The sequence below is a fragment of the Glycine max genome, chromosome 19 (assembly GCF_000004515.6).
Source record: "Glycine max cultivar Williams 82 chromosome 19, Glycine_max_v4.0, whole genome shotgun sequence".
NCBI lineage: Eukaryota > Viridiplantae > Streptophyta > Magnoliopsida > Fabales > Fabaceae > Glycine > Glycine max.
The window spans coordinates 26750800-26773485 of record NC_038255.2 but is presented as its reverse complement, the minus strand read 5'-3'; the positions used below and the strand labels follow the sequence as shown (position 1 = coordinate 26773485).

At 34.7% G+C, this 22686-nt stretch overlaps 1 protein-coding gene across 2 annotated transcripts; it reads right to left on the bottom strand.

Annotated features, from left to right (window-relative positions):
- Positions 1-1275: 1275 nt before the first annotated feature.
- On the bottom strand, positions 1276-16931 carry LOC100808963 (LEAF RUST 10 DISEASE-RESISTANCE LOCUS RECEPTOR-LIKE PROTEIN KINASE-like 1.2). 2 transcript variants are annotated; one of them, XM_006604021.4, is made up of 4 exons: positions 15685-16931; positions 3172-3210; positions 2575-2829; positions 1276-2477 (listed from the first exon to the last, which is right to left on the bottom strand). In XM_006604021.4, the coding sequence occupies exons 1-4, from the start codon at positions 16433-16435 to the stop codon at positions 1507-1509; spliced, it is 2016 nt and encodes a 671-aa protein (XP_006604084.1). In that variant the 5' UTR covers positions 16436-16931; the 3' UTR covers positions 1276-1506. The 2 variants fall into 2 exon arrangements, with proteins under 2 accessions (XP_006604084.1, XP_006604085.1); XM_006604022.4 differs by having other exon boundaries at positions 2575-2700.
- Between the last annotated feature and the right edge of the window lie 5755 nt (positions 16932-22686).

The window sequence follows — 22686 nt, the reverse complement described above, 5'->3', positions numbered from 1 at the left end:
AGGATTTTGCTCTACCCTGATCTTTCTAGTGAAAATGGCTTTTGAAATTATGTGATTCTAATCTTCTATTGAATTGAATATTCATTTGTTTCAAAAAACTTGGGGATTAAATAAAGCAAATGTTATGTAATTATATAGTTTGTATTCAGCAAATTGTGTAGTAACTTTCCAAAAATTGATTTTTCTCTCTGTTTTCTCTAGTTTTTTCTTCTTTTCTTGTTTTCATTTCTTAGGGAATCCTTCCCCACATTGTATTATGTCTTCCCTTCATTTTTTTTGTTTTCTTTTATACTAATGATATCATCATATCATGCTTTTTGTAAGAACATATTTACAACCTTCGCGATACAACCATCCTGGAGTAGAATAACTGAATAACCTGTGGTCACATATTAACAAATAAAAAATTAAACCTAATAAATACATGATTTATGTAGTGGTTGTTCCTGGAACACTGGTAGTGCTTGAAGGCTGTTAGATAGCGTGGCTTGGAGGTTTCGATGGTCCTAGTTCCTAATAGTAGTTTGAATGAGACTGTGTGATGTTGTTAGTGACGTAAAAGAGGAAGTAGATGAAGACGAGATTAAACATTTAAAAAATGACTAAAACAAGGTAAAAAATAATTCAGAACTAAAATTGAAATTTCAATTTTATGGAGACAAAATAAATTTTAAATTTTATGAAGACAATTCAAAAGTTGGAAATTATCTAGAGATAGAAAATTATGAGATATATGTAATATTTGTCATGTGTTAATCATGTAGATGTAATGTGATTATTTCACATCTATCATTTGTTATACAATTTGTCAAGTGATTTATACATGTCACATAACGCAATCATCATTAGATACATAAGCAATCGGACTTATAAAGTTAGTACTATAAATTACTTTTATTGTGTTTTAGAAATTAAAATACTAAACTCGAAGATTCTAAATTATAGATACAAAAGTCAAAATTGATCAATTCTACAAAAATTTAAAACATATTTAAATTTTATTTAAAATATTTTATTTTACACTTGAAGCATATTGCTCTAAATGTTTAAAAATGTGATTTTTTTATAATACTAGAAATGTGATTTTTTTATAATACTAGCTAGGGGTCGTTGAATATCCAATCACTTACGTGTCTACTTAATATAAGTATATCCATCACAGTAAAAAATAATTTTTAATTGAATTTTTAAGGAAGTGTCATTGTTGGAGTGGGTTGTGTGACACTCCAACACCTAAAAATTGTGCATGCTTTACAGCTTAAAAGGGGCAGCACATTTTCTGGAATCAACAATTATATTTTCTTTTATTCTGAATATTCAAATTTATATTCTCTCAACTCCTAACTTGACTATGATATTCCGCTTAATATAATCATCCTATAACTATACAAGTGGATGACAAGATAAATGAAGCTTAGATTCACTCATTTTCAACTAACAATGAGTGCTGAAAGCTTGTTAGGCAAGAATGGATTATGTATCACTAACTGATAATAAGCCAAGTGATTAAGAACTGGCATTAGGCGTAGTGGATTTACTTTCCCGACTATCAGGAACGGATATTGGTGAAGAAGGTGGCTTCCTATTCTTCAACAATCCAGCTTCATCCAATTCTGTTGAGGTTGTTACATTATTATTATGTGAAACCCCAGAACCATGAACTGCTTCTTCTAGATGCTTTAGCTCATCCTTCCCACTTTCAATTCTCTTCAATACCTCAAGGACTTCATCCATGGAAGGTCTCAATTCCCTGTCCTGTTGCAAACATTGAAAGGCCAACTCTGTCGCCTCAATTATCATCCTCTTCACCTCTGTGTCTGAATCAAAACCCAGATAAGGGTCAACCAGTTCACTCAATGCCCTTTCTTGGATCTTCTTTATGGCTAGATTAGACAAGTTAATTTCATCCTTATGCCTGTTCATGTCAACAGCTGGCATAGATGATATTAGCTCAATGAGCACAACTCCAAAGCTATACACATCACTCTTGCTAGTTAGCTGGTAGCATTGGTGATATTCCGGGTCAACATAACCCGGGGTCCCTTGTGGTGCTGTGGAGACATGAGTCATGTCATTGGGGAATAGTCTTGAAAGGCCAAAATCTGCAACTTTAACATAGAAACTGTTGTCAAGGAGAATGTTGTTAGTTTTGATATCACGGTGAATGATTTTAGAAGCATGAAGATAAGCCAATGCACTAGCTGTCTCTACGGCAATTTTCATTCGTAAGGACCACGTTAGTAAGCCAGGCTTTGCCAATTCCCCATGGAGATGGCTGGCAACTGTGCCATTTGGAATGTATTCATACACAAGCAGTAGTTCACGGCTCTGACGTGAAGTGCAGCCATAGAGTGACACAAGATTTCTGTGGCGCAAACGTGTGAGGATCTGAATTTCATTCATGAACTGTTCTACTCGTCTGTAATTATGATTATACAAGTGCTTGACTGCAACTTCCCTTCCATCTTTGAGTTTTCCTGGGTTTTAAATATCTAAGCATAAATTATACAACAGGATGGAGGACTAATTTAATGCATCAATTAAAATTTAACTGGGGGGTGTTTCAGTGCTTACCATAGTAGACAGTCCCAAAGCCTCCATCTCCAATTTGTTTACTAAGGTCAAAACGGTTTGTTGCTTCTGCAAGCTCCTTGTAGGAGAAGAGAGGAACTCCAAAGTACACACTGCCACTTTCGACTTCTGCATTCGGAGAAGAGGGAGTAGAATAAGTATTTCTTGTTTGGAATTGACCACTTGAGGAACTGTGTTTTCTTTTGCAATGTAGGAGCAACCCAATCATCAAGATGCATAGGATTACAACACTTAAACCTATGGGAGGAGGCCAAAAGGAAATATTAATAGAAGATTATATGAAAACATTTCACATATGCAAATATAGATTTGAAGATGCTATACTTTTAAAGCATATGCTCTTTCCTATTAAAGTGCATGACTCGGGAAAATATCCATATTGCATTGATAGAATCAAATGAATATTTAAAGGCGTTTTCAATTGTCATACTTTTAAGAGAAAGAATCCCTAAATCAGGGGTTTAGAAGGAAAAAATCATTAAATGCTTGGTTTTTCAAGCTAATGAAATATATTGTACAAGACGATAAATTTCAAGGCACACGCTAAATATAAACATCGTGTACAAGGTATATTATTACCTATAACTATTTTTGCTGCCTTACTCAGCCACTTTGTCCCTGCAGCAGGAGTTTGAAGAAATATTAGAATCAGATTGAGCAATAAAGAAATATAAGTATGATGACAAAATTATACAAGAAAAAAAAATGCGGTGTACTATTTCTGAGTGTCGAATAGTTAATAAACAAGTCATAGCTTTATTTGAGATGATAAGAAAGACACCCAAGGAGCAAGCTTGCTAAAATAGCAGATTAGTAACTTAAATTAGGCACATTCATTCAAAGATAAGTCTAATTCTTCACAACCTCACTTAACATGTGCTCTCAGATAGTGATTGTTATATACGCAAGAACTGGAATTGTAGCATTCTACAAAAAGCAGCCACTCTCCAATAAATTTAAAAGGAAAGATTGGTATCATTTATCTCCAAAAGTTGACTTCTATCTTATGGTGACAACTGTTATTTGGTCTAATATTAGTTGGTTAGTTAGGGGGGTTAGCTGACAGGCTTAAGTAATTATTTTTTTGTTATTCTAAGGCATGCTATCACATGTACATAAGTTTTGTTTTCCTATTAATAAAAGAATACATAGCTCCATTTTGTTCCCAATTATTTTCTTTTCACAACAAATTCATCTTCTTCATTCATAACAAGTGGTATCAGAGCTGAATTGAGATCCTAAGGGAAAGAAGGAACAAAACCATGGCTCTCGCAAGAATGGAGATCGAAAAATTCATTGGTGGAATAGATGATTTCAGCCTATGGCGGGTGAAGATGAATGCATTGCTCGTTCATCAAGGCTTGGATGCAGCACTTTCAGAGGAAGCAATCGCAAAGATAGAAGAGAAGAGACGCACAAATTTGACGAAGAAGGCTGATCCCTCTTCAATGGCAGACCAGTTATGAGAAGCTTAGAGAGAATACTAAACCTCTTAGTACCTCTCAGGCCACTTTGAGAAGATCTATAGATAGGATCGTAACCACAACCTTCAAGGGTTTAGATGGAGCCAGTACTAGCAACTCTCCTGAGGTTTTTCAGTCTTTAATGATAAAGCCTAAAGTTAAAGAAGACAATAAGATGCCGATATTTGTAGTCAAAGCAAATGGACGGGTGATACATACAGATAAAGTGGATGGACACTTTATTTGGGATATTGCTCCTGAAATGTGTGATTCGGACTGTTCCTGCAATAAACATGGACACAGACGACGAGACAGATGATGAGGATGAAGGGTTCAGGAAGCCAGAACTCAGGCCTTTTAAACCTCCACCACCACCACAAAGAAGAAGTGACCCAAAAAATGGACCATGGACGAGAATAAAAAAGAAATATCCAGAACATCCTTTCTAGAAAAAGAAAAGAATGGTTGTAATTCTTGGATTAAATCATCTCTCTTTGAATATCCCTGAGGCACATATACCTTGTATGATGTTTTCTTCCACATCCTATGAACAAGAGTTTCCATCTCTTGATAGAAAGACAGACCCAGTAACAAAGGTTTCAACTAAGCCCCACATAATTTCCTACAGAGGTAAGACCAGAAGGGAAGCTTAAATCTCCTAGCCAAGCTAAAGAAGTCTTAAACTGGCAGACTAACAATCCTAGAGCCCAAAATCATCTTTTGAAAAGGATAGATGAGAATATTGACAAGATCTATACCCAAGTAAGCACAGGTGATGAAAAGTTCCAATATCTGTCAGAAAGGACGGAAAAGCAATATCATCAACTTTCCAAAGAGATTACTCGTCTTGAAGACGAATGGAAAAATACTACTTTTGGTGCAATTTTAGATGCCAAAGAAAGAGAAATAAGGAGGCTTAAAGCCCAAGTCCAAGATTTGGATCGATACATAGAATCAAAGATGAGAGAAAAACAAAAATCTGTAATAGATCCTGACCCCTTTTTGGCCCCTCCTTCTCCTACTTTCTATTCTACATTCCAGAACCCTCCATATTACTTTTTCCCCAAAGCTAGTTCATCATGGTCTTTACCTACAGCTTCTGCTTGTAAGAAAAAACCAGAACCAAAAAAGGAACCCAAAAAATTAAATATCTCTTCCCAAGAGTCAGCTGAATCTCCCACAAAATCAGGAACTCAAAGAAAAGATCCCCATGACTTTCAAGACTCTTAAGATCCTTATTCCCAATTATCAATTAGAGAAAAATCAGGAGTTCAACCAGAAAATTCAGAAGAATTTGAGGAAACTTTGACCGAATCAGAAGATTCTATAGCAAAATCCAATGAATTTAAAGAGCAAACTGAGGAATATTCGACAAAAGCAAAAAGTCTTATTCTGATGAAGATGAAGAAGCTGGGTATATGAACATCTCAAACATTTTGATGACTCGTTCCACAAAAGAACCATTCTATGGCTCTCCCATAGAAAAAGACCCATTGGTCTCAAGAAGTTCATCTTTCAAACCAAATGCAAGACCTTGGTTTACTCTTGATGAAACTCCCCCAAGAGAATGGAGGAAAAAACTCGTTGAGATGGGAGCATGGCTCGATACAAAATTCATGAAGGATGCAGATCCCTACAAAGTAATTGAATAATTTTATTGTCGAATGACGGGAATTCTAAAGGAATGGTATCACAATCTAGTGGCTGTTCGCCAAAACCAATTCCATGAATTGGGATCTACTGCAGCTGTTCTAGGAACTCTCCATCAGGAATTTATTGGAGAAGGAAAAATCATTGAGAGGAAGATCAGCCAATAATCTTTTGAGATGAGGTGTTATTCGTTAAAGATACTTGGATAGAAACTTCCAAAGAATGAATAAGAGATTTTCTCTTCTCAATGGTCTAATGGTCCTAGTCTAAAGAATACTTATGTGGCTTCATTACCATAAGAAATACAACCAGAGTTAAACAAGATGGTAGCAGCTGCTCAGATGGATTTTTCTACAATGTCCATGGGACAAATTCATCAATTCACTCTAGAGGTCGTTGACAAACTATGTTAGACAACACCAGTATTTCTCTGATATTATGAACAGAAAAGCCAAGTATAGCAAAGCATGCAAAAAGCCTTTCTTGGAGATTAAATGTAAACAGAAAGCTTGTCAATGCTCACTAAAGAAAAAGAAAGCCTTACCAAGTGATGCTACGAGGAAGAAGATGCCATTAAATTTTTTCAGAAAAAGCTAGAGGAAAGAAAGGCTAGGGGACAAAGATGTTTTATCTGCAATCAGTCAAGACACTCTGCAAATGCAAAGAATTGTCCCAAGAAATTAGAAAAGGTCGTCAAGCTAATTTCTCATCTTCACATTGGTGAATATGATGATATAGAATCTCTATATTTAGAAACTGAGTTTGCCTTAAATCAAACAAATTTTTCTGATGAAGTGTCTTCAACTTCTCCTATCCCCATCTTCCCTAACCAAGAAGAGCGGTTTATAAGGCCTGCAATTCCTCAACCCTGCGTTGAGATTCAAGTGCTAGCAAACAAGTTCGAAAAACTTATCAAAGTCATCAATTTCATAGACACTGGAGCCCAAAAGACTATGATGGATCCGAATATTCTTCCCAAAGAATACTGGAAAAAAGAAGTGGCTTACTTTGTAGCAGCTGATGGGAAAATCTTCAGGACCGATCTAGTTACTCATGCTCCAATAGGCATCAAGTTTTTCCCTGATTGTATCATTTGGACCAAGGTCATTGGAAGTAAACTGCCCGATAGAGATCTCCTCATAGGAATGTATGTCTATACTACTGCCAGTAAACTTCAATTACATTCTACAGGGATCAAATTCAAAAGAAATTTCAAGCCTTTTTAGAAATGATGAGGCTTTTTTTCTTTAGCAAAAGCACCACCAGAAGTTGGAGAATTTAAACAAGAAAATTCTTTTTTTATGTGCAGATAGTCATGAAGATTTCAAACATCTATATCCTTTATGGAAAAATAAAGAATACTTTGTTGATCTGTCATTCAAATTAAATGAAGATATCAACCCAACAAAGGCAACGCATCCTAGAATGTCACCTTCAAATTTACAAGCAGCCAAACAAGAATGCCAAGATTTGCTAAGGCAAGGTCTGATTGAGCCAACCTAATACATTTGGGCTTGTCAAGCTTTCTATGTGGATAAAAGAGCTGAAAAACTGAGAGGAGAGAAAAGGTTGGTTATTGATTATAAGTCTCTTAATCATTTTCTCAAAGATGATAAGTTTCCAATCCCGAAGGCTTCTTCACTCCCAACCTTGATCAGAGAATCAAACTTATTTTAAAAGTTTGATTTAAAATTAGGTTTTTGGCAACTTGGCTTAAGACTAGAAGATCGGTATAAAACAGTCTTTTGTATTCCGAATGCTTAGTACCAATGGACAGTTCTTCCTTTTGGTTTAAAGGTATCACCCTCTCTCTTCCAGAAAGCCATGACTAAGATTTCTTAGCCTATCTTGGAAAGCATCCTTGTTTACATAGATGATATCCTTTTCTGTTCAAAAGACATTGTCTCTCATAAAAACTTATTGAATCAATTCTTTGAGATAGCCAATCAGCATGCCATCATGCTCTCAAAAAAAAAGATCCAACTAGCTCAATCTCAAATTGATTTCTTAGGGGTGCATTTTTCTCGAGGAATCTATCAACCTCGGCCTCACATAGCTCAAGAGCTGTTAAATTTTCCTGATGAATTTCTCACAGTCAAACAAATTCAACAATTCTTGGGAATTGTAAATTATATCAGGGATTTTATCCGAGAGCAACCCAATATACGAGCTCATTGTCAAAACTCCTGAAGAAAAATTCTTTTCCATGGTCAGAGGAGAAAAACAATAGTAGTTAAGGAGCTCAAGAAGATTACTCAAAATCCTCCAGCCTTGATAATTCCTGGAACAGGTCAAAGGATATTGCAGGTTGATGTGAGTGACCATTATTGGGGAGCTATTATGATAGAACAAGAGGGAAAGAGGAATTACTATTGTTGTCATGCTAGCGGGCAATTTAAAGACGTTGAGAAGCACTATCATACTACATTCAAAGAGGCATTGGCAGTAAAAAATGGAATCAAGAAAATTGATTTTCATCTAAGAGGACATCAGTTTCAGGTAAACATGGATAATTCTTCTGTTCCAAAAATTTTGGAATTCAAAAACAAGATGCCTCAAGATCCTCAAATTTTAAGGGTTAAAGATTGGTTCTCCAGATATGATTTTCTGTTAAACACAAAAAAGGAAAGAATAATTTGATTCATGATTTTTTATCCAATCCGAGCAAGACTATCAAGGTGATAACTTCTACTCACTCCTTCCCTTTGATATTCATGGTAAAACCCTTAGCTGAAACAACCAAAACCATTAGGGATTTCCCTCCAGGGTTGGTTATCCATAATCCAACAGAAATTCTTCAATATGCCAAGTCACTTCCATTTCGTTCACGAAACCATGAGATTCAAATATACTCTTGCACAAATATTTGACCCTGAGATACCCTTTGGAGCCATATTTGAACTTTTTTGTGAGATTGGATGAGATTTGTGTGAACCAACCATATGGGCTATTTGGTGTAATACAGTTCAATATTCTATTCCCATCGCCTTAAAGCCCCTGATGGCATACCATATCTTGACAAATCCATATAAAGATGAATATTTTTTATGGACAATGTTAGAATGGCTTTCTCCTCTAGCTTGGTGGCATATGAAGGTAAAACAGATTCTAGACACTAAAAGGCAAAGAGGAATCACAGAAGATCACATGAAATATCTGGTTTCTATTGTGATTATTCGTCGTCCTTATGTTATGGAACAAGGACAACTTTGGTCTAGAAATGAAGCTCAGATTTAGGAAATGTTTGAAGTTTATCCTTTAGATGTAAGTTATAGGATCCAATTGAAAAGACACCTCTGTGAGATTAATAATTATTCATGCAAACCTCTGAACCTAGACCTACCAAGTTCATCCCAAAGGCCAATGGATTGTTATCCTACTGACAGAATAATACTTCAAAATGATGATGACAGTCAAATTCGCACAGATATTTATGTTTCAAATCCTGCGTTCCAAAAGGTGGAAGATCTAGTGGATGACAATCTCGCTTTAGAACAATACTTGGAGGACTACAATGCCCAATTAATGGAAGAGTTATTACACAAAATGCAATATCCTTATTATCCTTATTATCATCTAGTGTATGGAAGTCTTATCCAATATCCTTATTATCCTTATTATCATCTAGTGTATGGAAGTCTTATCATCTTTGTGTAATAACTCTTCCATCAATTGGGCATTGTAGTCCTCCAAGTCTTGTTCTAAAGCGAGATTGTCATCCACTAGATCTTCCACCTTTTGGAACGCAGGATCTGAAACATAAATATCTGGGCGAATTTAACTGTCATCATCATTTTGAAGTATTATTCTGTCAGAAGGATAACAATCAATTGGCCATTGGGATGAACTTGGTAGGTCTAGGTTCAGAGGTTTGCATGAATAATTATTAATCTCACAGAGGTGTCTTGCCAACTGGATCCTATAACTTACATCTAAAGGATAAACTTCAAACGTTTCCTAAATCTGAGCTTCATTTCTAGACCAAAGTTATCCTTGTTCCATAACATAAGGATGGCGAATAATCACAATAAAAACCAAATATTTCATGTGATCTTCTGTGATTTCTCTTTTTCTATCAGTGTCTAGAATCTGTTTTAGCTTCATATGCCACCAAGCTAGAGGAGAAAACCATTCTAACATTGTCCATAAAAAATATTCATCTTTATATGGATTTGTCAAGATATGGTATATCATCAGGAGCTTTAAGGCGATGGGAATAGAATACTGAACTATATTACACCAAATAGCCCATATGGTTAGTTCACACAAATCCCATCCAATCTCACAAAAAAGTTCAAATATGGCTCCAAAGGGTATCTCAGGGTCAAATATTTGTGCAGGAGTATATTTGAATCTCATGGTTTCGTGAAGGAAATGGAAGTGACTTAGCATATTGAAGAATTTCTACTAGAGTATGGATAACCAACCCTGGAGGGAAATCCCTAATGGTTTTGGTTGTTTCAGCTAAGGGTTTTACCATGAATATCAAAGAGAAGGAGTGAGTAGAAGTTATCACCTTGATAGTCTTGCTCGGATTGGATAAAAAATCAGGAATCAAATTATTCTTTCCTTTTTTGTGTTTAATAGAAAATCATATCTGGAGAACCAATCTTTAATCCTTAAAATTTGAGGATCTGGAGGCATCTTGTTTTTGAATTCAAAAATTTTTGGAAAAGAAGAATTATTCATGTGTACTTGAAACTGATGTCCTCTTAGATGAAAATCAATTTTCTTGATTTCATTTTTTACTACCAATGCCTCTTTGAATGTAGTATGATAGTGCTTCTCAGCGTCTTTAAATTGTCCGCTAGCATGACAACAATAGTAATTCCACTTTCCTTCTTGTTCTATCATAATAGCTCATCAATAATGGTCACTCGCATCAACCTGCAATATCCTTTGACCTGTTTCACTTAACTGCTATTGTTTGCTCCTCTGACCATGGAAAAGAATTTTTCTTCAGGAGTTTTGACAATGAGCTCGTATATTGGGTTGCTCTGGGATAAAATCCCTGATATAATTTACAATTCCCAAGAATTTTTGAATTTGTTTGACTGTGAGAAATTCATCAGGAAAATTTAACAGCTCTTGAGCTATGTGAGGCTGAGGTTGATAGGTTCCTCGAGAAAAATGCATCCCTAAGAAATCAATTTGAGATTGAGCTAGTTGGATTTTTTTTTTCTGAGAGCATGATGCCATACTGATTGGCTATCTCAAAGAATTGATTCAATAAGTTTTTATGAGAGACAATGTCTTTTGAACAGAAAAGGATATCATCTATGTAAACAATGATGTTTTCCAAAATAGGCTAAAAAATCTAGTCATGGCTTTCTGGAAGAGAAAGGGTGATACCTTTAAACCAAAAGGAAGGACTGTCCATTGGTACTGAGCATTCGGAACACAAAAGACTGTTTTATACTGATCTTCTGTTTTATACTGATCTTCTAGTTTTAAGCCAAGTTGCCAAAAACCTAATTTTAAATCAAACTTTGAAAATAAGTTTGATTCTCTGATCAAGGTTGGGAGTGAAGAAGCCTTCGGGATTGGAAACTTATCATCTTTGAGAAAATGATTAAGACATTTATAATCGATAACCAACCTTTTCTCTCCTCTCAGTTTTTAAGCTCTTTTATCCACATAGAAAGCTTGACAAGCCCAAATGTATTGGGTTGGTTCAATTAGACCTAGCCTTAGCAAATCTTGGCATTCTTGTTTAGTTGCTTGTAAATCTGAAGGTGACATTCCAGGATGCGTTGCCTTTGTTGGGCTGATATCTTCATTTAATCAAAATGACAGATCAACAAAGTATTCTTTATTTTTCCATAAAGGATATAGATGTTTGAAATCTTCATGACCATCTGCACATAAAGAAGAAATTTCTTGTTTAAATTCTCCAACTTCTGGTGGGACTTTTGCTAAAGAAAAAAAGCCTAATCATTTCTTAAAAAGGCTTGAAATTTCTTTTAAATTTGATCCCTGTAGAATGTAATTGAAGTTTACTGGCAGTAGTATAGACATCCATTCCTATGAGGAGATCTCTGTCGGGCAGTTTACTTCCAATGACCTTGGTCCAAATGATACAATCAGGGAAAAACTTGATGCCTATTGGAGCATGAGTAACTAGATCGGTCCTGAAGATTTTCCCATCAGCTGCTACAAAGTAATCCACTTCTTTTTTCCAGTATTCTTGGGGAAGAATATACGGATCCATCATAGTCTGTTGGGCTCCAGTGTCTATGAAAGTGATGACTTTGATAGGTTTTTCGAACTTGTTTGCTAGCACTTGAATCTCAACGCAGGGTTGAGGAATTGCAGGCCTTATAGACGGCTCTTCTTGGATAGAGAAGATGGGGATAGGAGAAGTTGAAGACACTTCATCAGAAGAATCTATTTGATTTATGGCCAACTCAGTTTCTTCATTTAGATCGCTCTGTTCTGAATACAGAGATTCTATATCATCATATTCACCAATCTGAAGATGAGAAATTAGCTTGACGACCTTTTCTAATTTCTTGGGACAATTCTTTGCATTTGCAAAGTGTCTTGACTGATTGCAGATAAAACATCTTTGTCCCCTAGCCTTTCTTTCCTCTGGTTTTTTCTGAAAAACTTTAATGGCATCTTCTTCCTCTTAGTGTTAGTTGGTAGGGCTTTCTTTTTCTTTAGTGAGCAGTGACAAGCTTTCTCTTTACATTTAATCTCCAAGAAAGACTTTTTGCATGCTTTGCTATACTTGGCTTTTCTGTTCTTAATATCAGAGAAATACCGGTGTTGCCTACATAGTTTGTCAACGACCTCTAGAGTGAATTGATGGATTTGTCCCATGGACATTGTAGAAAAATCCATCTGAGTAGCTGCTACCATTTTGTTTAACTCTGGTTGTGTTTCTTCTGGTAATGAAGCCGCATAAGTATTCTTTAGACTAGGATCATTAGACCATTGAGAAGATAAAATCTCTGATTCATTGTTTGGAAGTGTCTATCCAAGTCTTTTATCTTTAACGAACAACACCTCATCTCAAAAAATTATTGGCTGATCTTCCTCTTAATGATTTTTCCTTCTCCAATAAATTCCTGATGGAGAGTTCCTAGAACAATTACAGTAAATCCCAATTCATGGAACTGGTTTTGGGGAAAAAGTAATCTGGAGTGTTCTTGTATGGAGAATAGAAAGTAGGAGAAGGAGGGCCAAAAAGGGGTAAGAATCTAATACATATTTTTGTTTTTCTCCCATCTTTTGATTTTATGTATCGATCCAAATCTTGGACTTGGACTTTAAGCTTTTAATTTATTTTGTCCTATTTTCTTTTGAAGTAAGGAATTATGAAAAAAAAAAACATTATTTATATAGGCATAAACACCGTCTACACGTACAAAATTTTCATCGGTAAAGATGTTTCACATAAAAAAACATATATGTACACTTTGTGCATATTATTATTCATCAATTTGAGCAAAAAAAACTTATTTTTTTAAGGGAAAAACACCGTCACAAGTACAAAAATTTTATTGGTAAAAGAGTTTCCAATAAAAAAACCAATTATATGTTACACCTTTGTTGCATATTAATTATTCATCAAATTTGAAGCAAAAAAAACTTAATTTTAATAATTAAGAAACTATGAGAATATTTAAATGTGAACAAAAAATAAATCCGAATCACAGATAAATTAAAAATAAAACCTAAAATATATTATAATCTTAACTCATTAAAATCCAAAAGTACTGGTACACTTTACTTGTAGTATTATTTTATACCAGTTTTTTTCTCAAAGATACAAAATTGGAGTGTTTATAGGTTTTGATAACATGTGAATTCAACCTAAACACATTGGATCGAATTTTCGGAATGTTCAAGTCAAATTCAATCTAAGCTCTTCAAATGAAATGATTTTTGAAAAGTTTGGCTAAAAAAATTATTTGAAGACAAACTCGACCTAACTTGTGTACATCCTATTTCACACAACTCATTCTTTTATATATGTGGTGGGCCTCTAGATACCTTTCTTTGCAAAGCAGACAAAATAGATCCAAAAGAAAAGCTTGGGCTTAACCACCGTTCCTAAATGGCCACACACCGACCATCACAAAAGGAGAAGTCCTACTCTTCTTTATTTTCCACTTACTAGAAAAGCTGAAAACTTAAAAAGCTCAATTCTGAAACTTGAACCACATAAATTGTCCTACCATACAACTATCCAATGCATGTTTCGTTTGAATTATTTTTCAGAAAAGGTATGTCTTAAAGTTATAGTTATAGGAAATTGTTGATATTACTGGATGGTTGTTAGAACGAAAATGTTATGAAATCAGCGTGACTCAGCATAACAGCTAATTTTCGGAGTGAATGATAACCTGGCCAGTCGAACTAACTAGCTGAATATGTTATGAACCTTTTTGAGAATTTTAAGATGTATTATAATTTTTGAATAGTTTTCTAAAATATAAAATATACAAGCTGACATGTTCGTATGAGTGTATGCTTTACTCTTATCTGGCGAGAGAATCTAAGTCATAATGAATTGCCATTGAAAGTAACTGAACTATCAAACCCATTCGAATTCAGCAATGAGTAACTCAATCGGCATTTTAAAAAAAAAAGAAGATAGAGTATGCCAGGCATCAAAATAGATCCACCGATCCCAATTAGGCTGGCACCGGAAAATCTATCAATCCCTTGCCTCACACCCTTGTATTATTTATAGGAAAAAACTAGGAAAATTGAAAAGAACAAATAGTGGGAGGACCAAACCAAACCCACATCTAACAAAACCTATAACCAGGGAGACCAAATATTTTTCTAGAAAAGGCATCCGCAATACAATTAATATGGCAAGCAATTAACCCAATCGGCATTGAAAACAACTGAACCTTCAACCCCATTCTAATTCAACAACCCAATAAACTTAAGTAATGGTGATTTTTTTATCAATAAGTAATGGTGTATTTGGATCAACATTTACAAAATGATTATAAATTAAATTGATTTGTAAAATTAATATTTTAGAGATGTAATTTACTTTTGAATGTCTTTGTTTTTAAAGTATTTTAGTATAAATTTTTTAACCAAAAAGAAAAAAGAAATCTTTTATGGTTTCTGGTCAAACTAAATTTTTAAGACAAAATTAATTTTATTAAACATCTATACTTTTACAAAATCAAGTTTGACTGAAATAAAAATCAATTCTTAATTATTATTTTTTAGTTTTGATAGGTATCCTTTTTTAGAAGCAATAATGTTTAACATATGGTCAGGTACTAGTGCAAACATCTCTTTCAATGGGGTCGAATACTAAATATGAATAATTTTCTAAATAAGAATTCAAAGCAAATTTATCATATTATGGAAGTCTAATAACCCTTTCCGCTAAACCCAATCAACTTGATTGATACCTGTTTGAGTTCCCGTTGGGGTCCTCAAAACCAGGTTTCCAAAAGGATCTCAAGATGTCTTTTGTAAAATTGGTTGGATTCGTGTGGGAATGTGCAATACCGCATAATGAAGGTCACTCCAAATATAACCTTAGTAATTCTCGTTATTTTCACCACTAAACATAACACACGTCCAAAAGTGCAAGAAGTAAAATGGTAAAAAAAATTATCTTTATCTTTTAGGTTCATTAAGGAAAAAAATTATGATTAATTTTAAGTTCGATCAAACAAGTAAATAAAATCTGTCAAAAAATTATTTGTGAATCAAACTCAAATACTACTTAAACAATCAAATTTTAACTTTAACATATTAATCATATATATTCAATCATTTAATTAAATAAAAGTGATAAAGTGAGAGAAGCTAACCTGTATTGCTTATAGTCAAACTAAAATTTTAAGACAAAATTAATATGTCCTAACAATATTTAGATATTTACTATATTTTAGCAAAATGATGGTTGGCCATTATTTTCAGCACAAAATAAAATTGTAAGAAAAATAGAGGTAAATTGAGTTGAGAAAGTGAGAGCCAGAGAGAGACTAACCTGGATTACATTTCACAACATGAGGCCTATCAGGACAGTAACACCGAAAAGCATAGACGAGAGGGTCGAGGTCGAAGCCGCACCTCCCTTCACTGTTCTCGCACTCCCTGCAGCTAGTCGCATTCCAAATCAACATAAACCCTCTCCACAGCGCCTCTCGAACCCCTCCTTTCAAATCTTCCACCGTCGCATTCACCGCACCGCCGTTACAACTCTCCCGCGCCGTAACCAAATCCAGATCATCCTTATCCAAACCGACAACCAACGTGGTTTCGTTCCCCGCCGCAGAACACCCGATCATCCGCTCCCGCACCCTTTCGGGAAGCACCGCTGGGTCGCAGCCGTATAGGACGAACAGATCCCTCTGGTTTGGAGCCAGTCGGAATATGTACCTTCCGACCGTGAGGTTTTGAGTGGGGCCAATACAAGAAGAAGCGTTTGGTTGTGAAAAGATGGGGTTGGAGAGTCGGAGGGAGTTGTTGTGGTAGAAAATTTGGTGGATTGTGTATGGGGTGTACATGAGAGTCAGAATTGGGAAGCCGTTGTGACCGCACGTTAGCTCGAAGCCTGGCTGCCCGCAAAAGGGTTTTTGCTTGCCTTGGATGTAAAACGGGTAGCTTATGTTCTGCCCATTCCCACATGTCTTGGGCACGCAGGCTTCGAATCTTTCGTCTAAGGAGAAAGTGATTGTGGGCTCTAAGAGAGAAAAGAAGAAGAAGAGGAGGAGGAGGAGGAGTTGTCTTGGGTTCATTTAGGATTTTTGGTGTGGGTAGAAGATGATGGAATGGAAGGAGTGGAGAGAACAACAAAGAGAAGAAGAAAAATATTAAATTAAATATATGAGAATTAGATTGACATGATGAAATTAAAGTCTAAGCCGGCGAAATTTTTTTACTTGATTTTCAGTTGTCTACATCTGCCCCATATCTTAGACTTTTGAATCAATCTTCCCCAAAGGGGTATTTTATCAAAAGGCAAAAGAGGCTTCTACCCAAGTTGAAGAACTTGACCAACTTTAGTGCTCTGGCCTCTGGTCCTATCCTCAAGTTGCACTGGACAAACATCTTCAGCCATATATATAGTTGAATTTTTGGCGTGTAGATAGAGAAAGATTTAGGGGTGTAACGTGTTTGTACTTTGTAGTGTAAGATATTCGTGTGTTCTGGTAAATGGTAAATCATGATGAGCAAAAATGTCCATTTTAAATACCTACCAAACTGTTGGTCTGATTTATTATTATTATTATTTCTGAATTGTTGGTCTGATTAATCACACGTGAAATTGTTTTCTTATATTTTTTTCTTTATTTGGTTCTGCCTTGACCCGTTGAATACAGAATAATAGTAAAAACTACTTGGAGCGTACGGGCGTTTTGATGCATGCCTTTGGTATTTTGAAAGAGGTCTAGGCACACACGTCACTATCAACTCCAATCAGACGCTAAAAACTATGGCTTTCGTTATCTTTGTTGATTTTTTATTCTAATTTAAAAATTATTTTAACATTATAAGTTATAACTCCGAATATGAGTTATAAAATAAAGTAAAAACTTTTTGTTGTTTTTATTTTTTAAAATTTTACATTTCATTTAAAACAAAGTTATTTTGAAAATTTTAAATTTATTTTAATTGATTGATTCATTTAATAATAGTAAAAATATTATGTAATTATCAACATAAATTTATTTTAATGATAACAAAAATACATAAAGATATTAAAATATAAAAATTTGAAAATTTTAATTTTAAAATGTCAAAAATTATTTTGATTAATAAAATTAATTTAAAAATGACTAACAAAAGTTTTATTATATACGTTGTCAATTAAATAATTTTAAGTATTAATTAAAAAGATAAAATATTTAAAATTTTCTATTAAATTATGGTTGTTCCTCCACATAATAGTAAACTTGTGCTTTGGTGACCGGTTGGTCATATAGAGATGACAATGAATATGGTATTATAGTACATATTTTCATATTTGTGCTTTGAAAAATCATTATACCTGGACCTATATCCACATGAGTAATAATTTTAAGGCTTCAATATAATTTTAGTCTTTCTAGTTTTCTCAATTCGTAATTTTGGTCCCCCTATTTCAAAATACAAATATACGGTCTCCCTATTTTAAAAAATTCGTAATTTTGGTTCCCGTATTTTAGAAAATCTAAAATTTTGATTTAATGTTTAATATTGCCTACATTTTATTTCTTATTTTGTAATTAATTAAATCATTTCTTGATGATACCTTAAATGAATATGTTATGTTTAGGGCTTAATTGAACCAAAAGAAAAGAAAAAAAATCTAGACAAAATTGAGAATTTGACCAAAATTACAAATTTTCTAAAATAGGAGGACTAAATGTCTATTTTGAAATGGAAGGACAAATCACGTAAGTTTAAAATAAAAAGACCAAATGTCTTAATTTTAAAATGGCGAGGCCAAAATCACAGATTGAACAAAATAGGGGAATCATAATTACATTTAAGCCTAATTTTAATACTAATATCCTTCCCCGTTGAGTACCTAAATGCTTACATTTGTACCTGTTACTCACACTTTAATTAATTATGAAACATTAATAAATGAAATATTGATAAAAAAAAATATAATAGTAATTAAGGTAAAGTATATTTTTTGTCCCTAAACTCTTTTCCTTAGCTTTACAGGGACTACTCATATGATCCATTTGAAGTTCTATAGTATCCTGTAGGTTCTGAATAAGGCAAATAGATTAAGTAAGTACAAAGTCCCAAAAATAAGCAACAATTATCAATTAAGTCCAATTATTTGCCTTAGACCAAAAATAAATTAAGGTGAGAAAATAAGTGTCAAAGAAAGGTCAAATAAGCTAAGAAGAATAGGAAAATACTAAACTAAATGCTCTATCAAGTAGCACTTCGAGGTCATGTGTGAGAGAGGGAAAGGTTGTTGCCGCCAGTTAGAGTTCAATCCTTTCTACCAGCACGATTGATTCCAAATCTAACAAAGTACTTGTCGAAACCTTATGCGGACTTCTGGCAATCCATGGAGGAGATGGTGGTGGTGCGTTCTGTAACAACCTTGGATGTCATTACATGAATCACTAAGACTTCAACGTGAAAATATTTATTTTTAGTCCTTTTAAAACTCTTGAATTAGTTTAATTAATTAAAATACATATAATTTTTTCATGAATATTGGCATGTCATATAAACACCACACATAAAAGGTTCTCAAGTCATGAGATATAAGATACTTGTGCCTTAAGGCACTACATCATTAAAAATCATAAACAAAATCTCCAAACACAACACAAAGGGTCCCATTAAGGGAATAAATACAACATGGGTCCCATGAAAGTATCTAAACCCTAAACTAGTCCCCACTAAAACAAAACATAAAAAGACCAAGGGTCAGATCTTGTCCCCAAATCCACCACTGAGTCCACATCAACCATGAGTGACATGTTCCTACTACATCAAGATCTACTCCTATATCAAAGATACGATCATCAAAGTTCAACAAAAAATCCTTCACTTTTCTAACAATCACATTCTATTACAACTCATCAAATAACACTTCATTCTCAAGTCACAATTATGATTAATGCACATGCCTAATTATTATGTTATGTCATGCTGACTCTTTACTCTAGGAAATAATGTTTTAAAACTAGTATCAACATGGTCAATAAAACCAGTCTAATCACACTTGGTGAATCAATATGTTCGAGTCAATCATCAAATCAAACTTGCAGTTAAACCGATGTGATTGGGTGTAACTCGACGGGGTTCTAGGTTTGACCATTCTGATTCAAACGTTAAAAAGCTAGAGAGAAACTCAGAGAAGAGAAAGAAAGAAACAAGCAAACAAACATCATAAAAAATCAATAGAGAAGAGAAAAACCCTAGTCCCTAAAAGACTAAAACTCTTGCCATCGAACTAGTCACCTTTGTCCATCGTTGAGCCACCACTATCCACCGTCGTAGCTCCTGTCCACCATCATTGTTGAACCACATAAACAAAATATGAAACTCAAACTAACGAACTGCCAATTCATAGTACTTTTACAAAATGATACTCCGATTTAGTATGAATTTGTTGTCAAGAAGTGTTGGATTCACGTACAAGTCTGATTGAAAATAAGAAAGGAAGAATATGGGAAAGAAAGAGAAAAATGAAAAACAAGATTGGTAATGAAGAAGGAAGAAGAACGAAGGTGAAAGGTTTTTGTTATGTTAAAAAAAAGTAATAATGGATTCAATAAAATGTTCAAAAGGATAGGTGTTAGTTCCAATAAAATCTATCACTATTCTTGGTAAAAGTTACGGGGAATTGCTAGGTGCACCCAACACTTAAGGGTAAAAGTCAAAAATACCCCTGCTTATTTTTTTAAAAGTTTTACACCCACCCACGAGGCTTTTCTTCTTCCGCGCTTCTTCTTCTTGTTCTGCGACCTTCTTCCTTCTTCCTTCTTGGTTTTCTTCTTCCACCCAGCTCTGTTCTGCAGCGTCGTTTTCTCCTCCGCTTCTTGGCCCGTTGCTTTGTTCTTCTTCTTCTTCTTCAGCGTGTCAAAATTGTCGAGGTATGCACTCTTCTCCCTCGATGTCGTTTGCGTTTCCATTGTGGTGTTTTTGTGTAGTGCTTAGGGTAGTTGATCTGCGTATGCATTTGGCTGATCCGCGTTTGCATTGTACTTGATCCGCAGTAGTCATAGGGTAGGTTTCAATTGATCCGCATTTGGTAGGATTCAGGCGCACTTCACACAGATCAACTTGATCCGCAAGCTTAATGCGGATCAACTTGATCTGCACGAAGCTTGCGAATCAACTTGATCCGCATGAAGCTTTTTTAAATTTAAAAAGTTTAAATTAGGTTATAATTAATGAAAAATGGTTTTTAATAAGGGTTTAGGGTTACTTTTGAAGCTTTTAGCCTGAAGTATGATATTGTATAATGGTTGTTTAAGTTATTGTTTTGAAATTTGGTTTTGAGGTTTTTTGGTTTATATTAATGTATGAAAGTATAATGTTTGTTTAAGATATTTTGTTTGGTGTGAATTTGTATTTTGAAGGTTTTAGTGGTTTATTACTTTATTTATATCCTGTATGGTAGTGAATATGCAATTGAAAATAGGAACACAAACTAATGGTTGCAGCTTTACTTTGAACACAAACTATTAAGTTTTGCTCAAAGTTTCTCCTACTTATGTGTTTGAAACCCTTAAGTTTAGTGACTCATTAGAATCCCAAAAGGATGCTAAAAAAATTAGAACCCTATAATCCTTTTTAAGGACTTTCTAGAGCATTCCTACTTCCCTTGTTTGAACTTAAAAACATTGGATTCAATGCAAGAGAGCCCAGTGAGTTCTCAGAAGTGTACATGTACACATACCCCAACATATGAAGAGGTTGTTTCTAGCATTTAAACCTATGTCCTACAAGGCATAAGGAAGCAACCTTACAATTGCATTGCACCAAGGCTTCACTCTCTTGTTTGAACTCGAAATCCTCCAATTTTCCAAAACTTGTCACCCTATTAAAATCTTCACTCTTGTAATTTTTCTTTTCTTTTCAGTATCAGTAAAAAGCATTAACCAGTTAGAAAGTGCTTCACATCTTTCTTAGTGACATGATACCTTCTACCTCTTTGTTCTCAAAAACTTTAGGACCCAGGCATATCATTAAATTTCCACGGGCAAGTTTGGCTTGAATCGATTTAAAAAACAAAAATCATGATTTCAAAAGCTCTATGTGTGTCTGGAATTGGATTACTTTAATTTTCCTTCAAAACAGCCTATCAAAATCCTAACTGAGAAATTAAAAAAAAAACAATTTCCCCCCCAAAAAAATCCAAAGCAGGCATGCACTATCACTAAAATTTTGCTTTGAATACCAAAAAGCTTAATCTAAACACTCAAATACTTTATGATCCTCTTCAACTTCACCTTGTTACTGAATAGCTAATGAACAATGCACGTGCATTTCAAAGCAATACTCATTCCAAAATCCAGATCCAACATTTCCCTAAAATCCAAATCATCCTTTAAACCTAAGCACTGCCCAACCGCATATCAAACCAAAAAGGTTGCAATCAACGAATGCACCACAAAGAACAGATCAAAGAATGATGCTTGTCATATGCCTTAAAGAAATAAACTTATTAGGTCCAAAACTTAATGAAATTGTTGTATAATAGATCATTAACCACGAAATTGTCGAAACTTGCTGAAACTATATCCAAATAATGTTCAGAAACACACATTCAACTATATCCAAATAAGTATTGGGCAAATAAAACATTTTGGTGAGTCACTCCTCCAAACCCACCGATTCCATTATCAAGTCTTCTTCAAATTGGTCAATCATTTGAAAGTCCAAACCCAAACACAAAGCACCAAATCTCCCAAACAATATTTCCAAAACCATACACATACACACACACACATAAAATTTCTAATTTCTCCTTGAGAAGGGAAAATGCAAAATACCCTTTGAAATTATGTGGTTTAGTGATGGAATTTATGGTAGACATTTGCAGATCATGGTTAAGACTAGAGGATTAGGCCGTGCATTAGGTAGGGCTGTTGGCAGAGGTCTGAGGAGAGGGGATGGTGATGATTCTGACGGTGCTCCCCAGCACTGAAGGCCGACCGCATCGGCATGCAGGCGACGAGTACTTGTCATTGTTGTCGATGATGTGCCTGCGGTACCTATGGACTCGCCAGCGGTACCAGAAGCTGAGCCTGCTGTAGCTGGCGATGAGGCTGACGCATAGGATACCGGTGCAGAGGATGCTGCAGATGAGGCTGAGGGATTTCCTGGTAGACCTAGGGACCCATCAGTGCTTACAGATAGATATTTATAATATTCAATTTACGTTATCTATTAAGTATTATTTTTTATTGAGTTTTTGGTTACTTCAAAATATTATTTGAACAAATTGTCTGTTCCTTTATACTTCAATTCAGGAACGTCCTGAGTTGAAGTTATCCTCCCATGGGAGGAAGGTGCATAAATT

Bases quoted from the DNA above. Each gene is read 5' to 3' on its own strand.
- LOC100808963 (XM_006604021.4), bottom strand. From the start codon at position 16,435: ATGAACCCAAGACAACTCCTCCTCCTCCTCCTCTTCTTCTTCTTTTCT. The intron at 2,830-3,171 runs GTAATAATATAC...CTCCTCCCATAG, and splicing joins GGCAGCAAAAATAGTTATAG to GTTTAAGTGTTGTAATCCTA. The intron at 2,478-2,574 runs GTAAGCACTGAA...TTTAAAACCCAG, and splicing joins CTTTGGGACTGTCTACTATG to GAAAACTCAAAGATGGAAGG.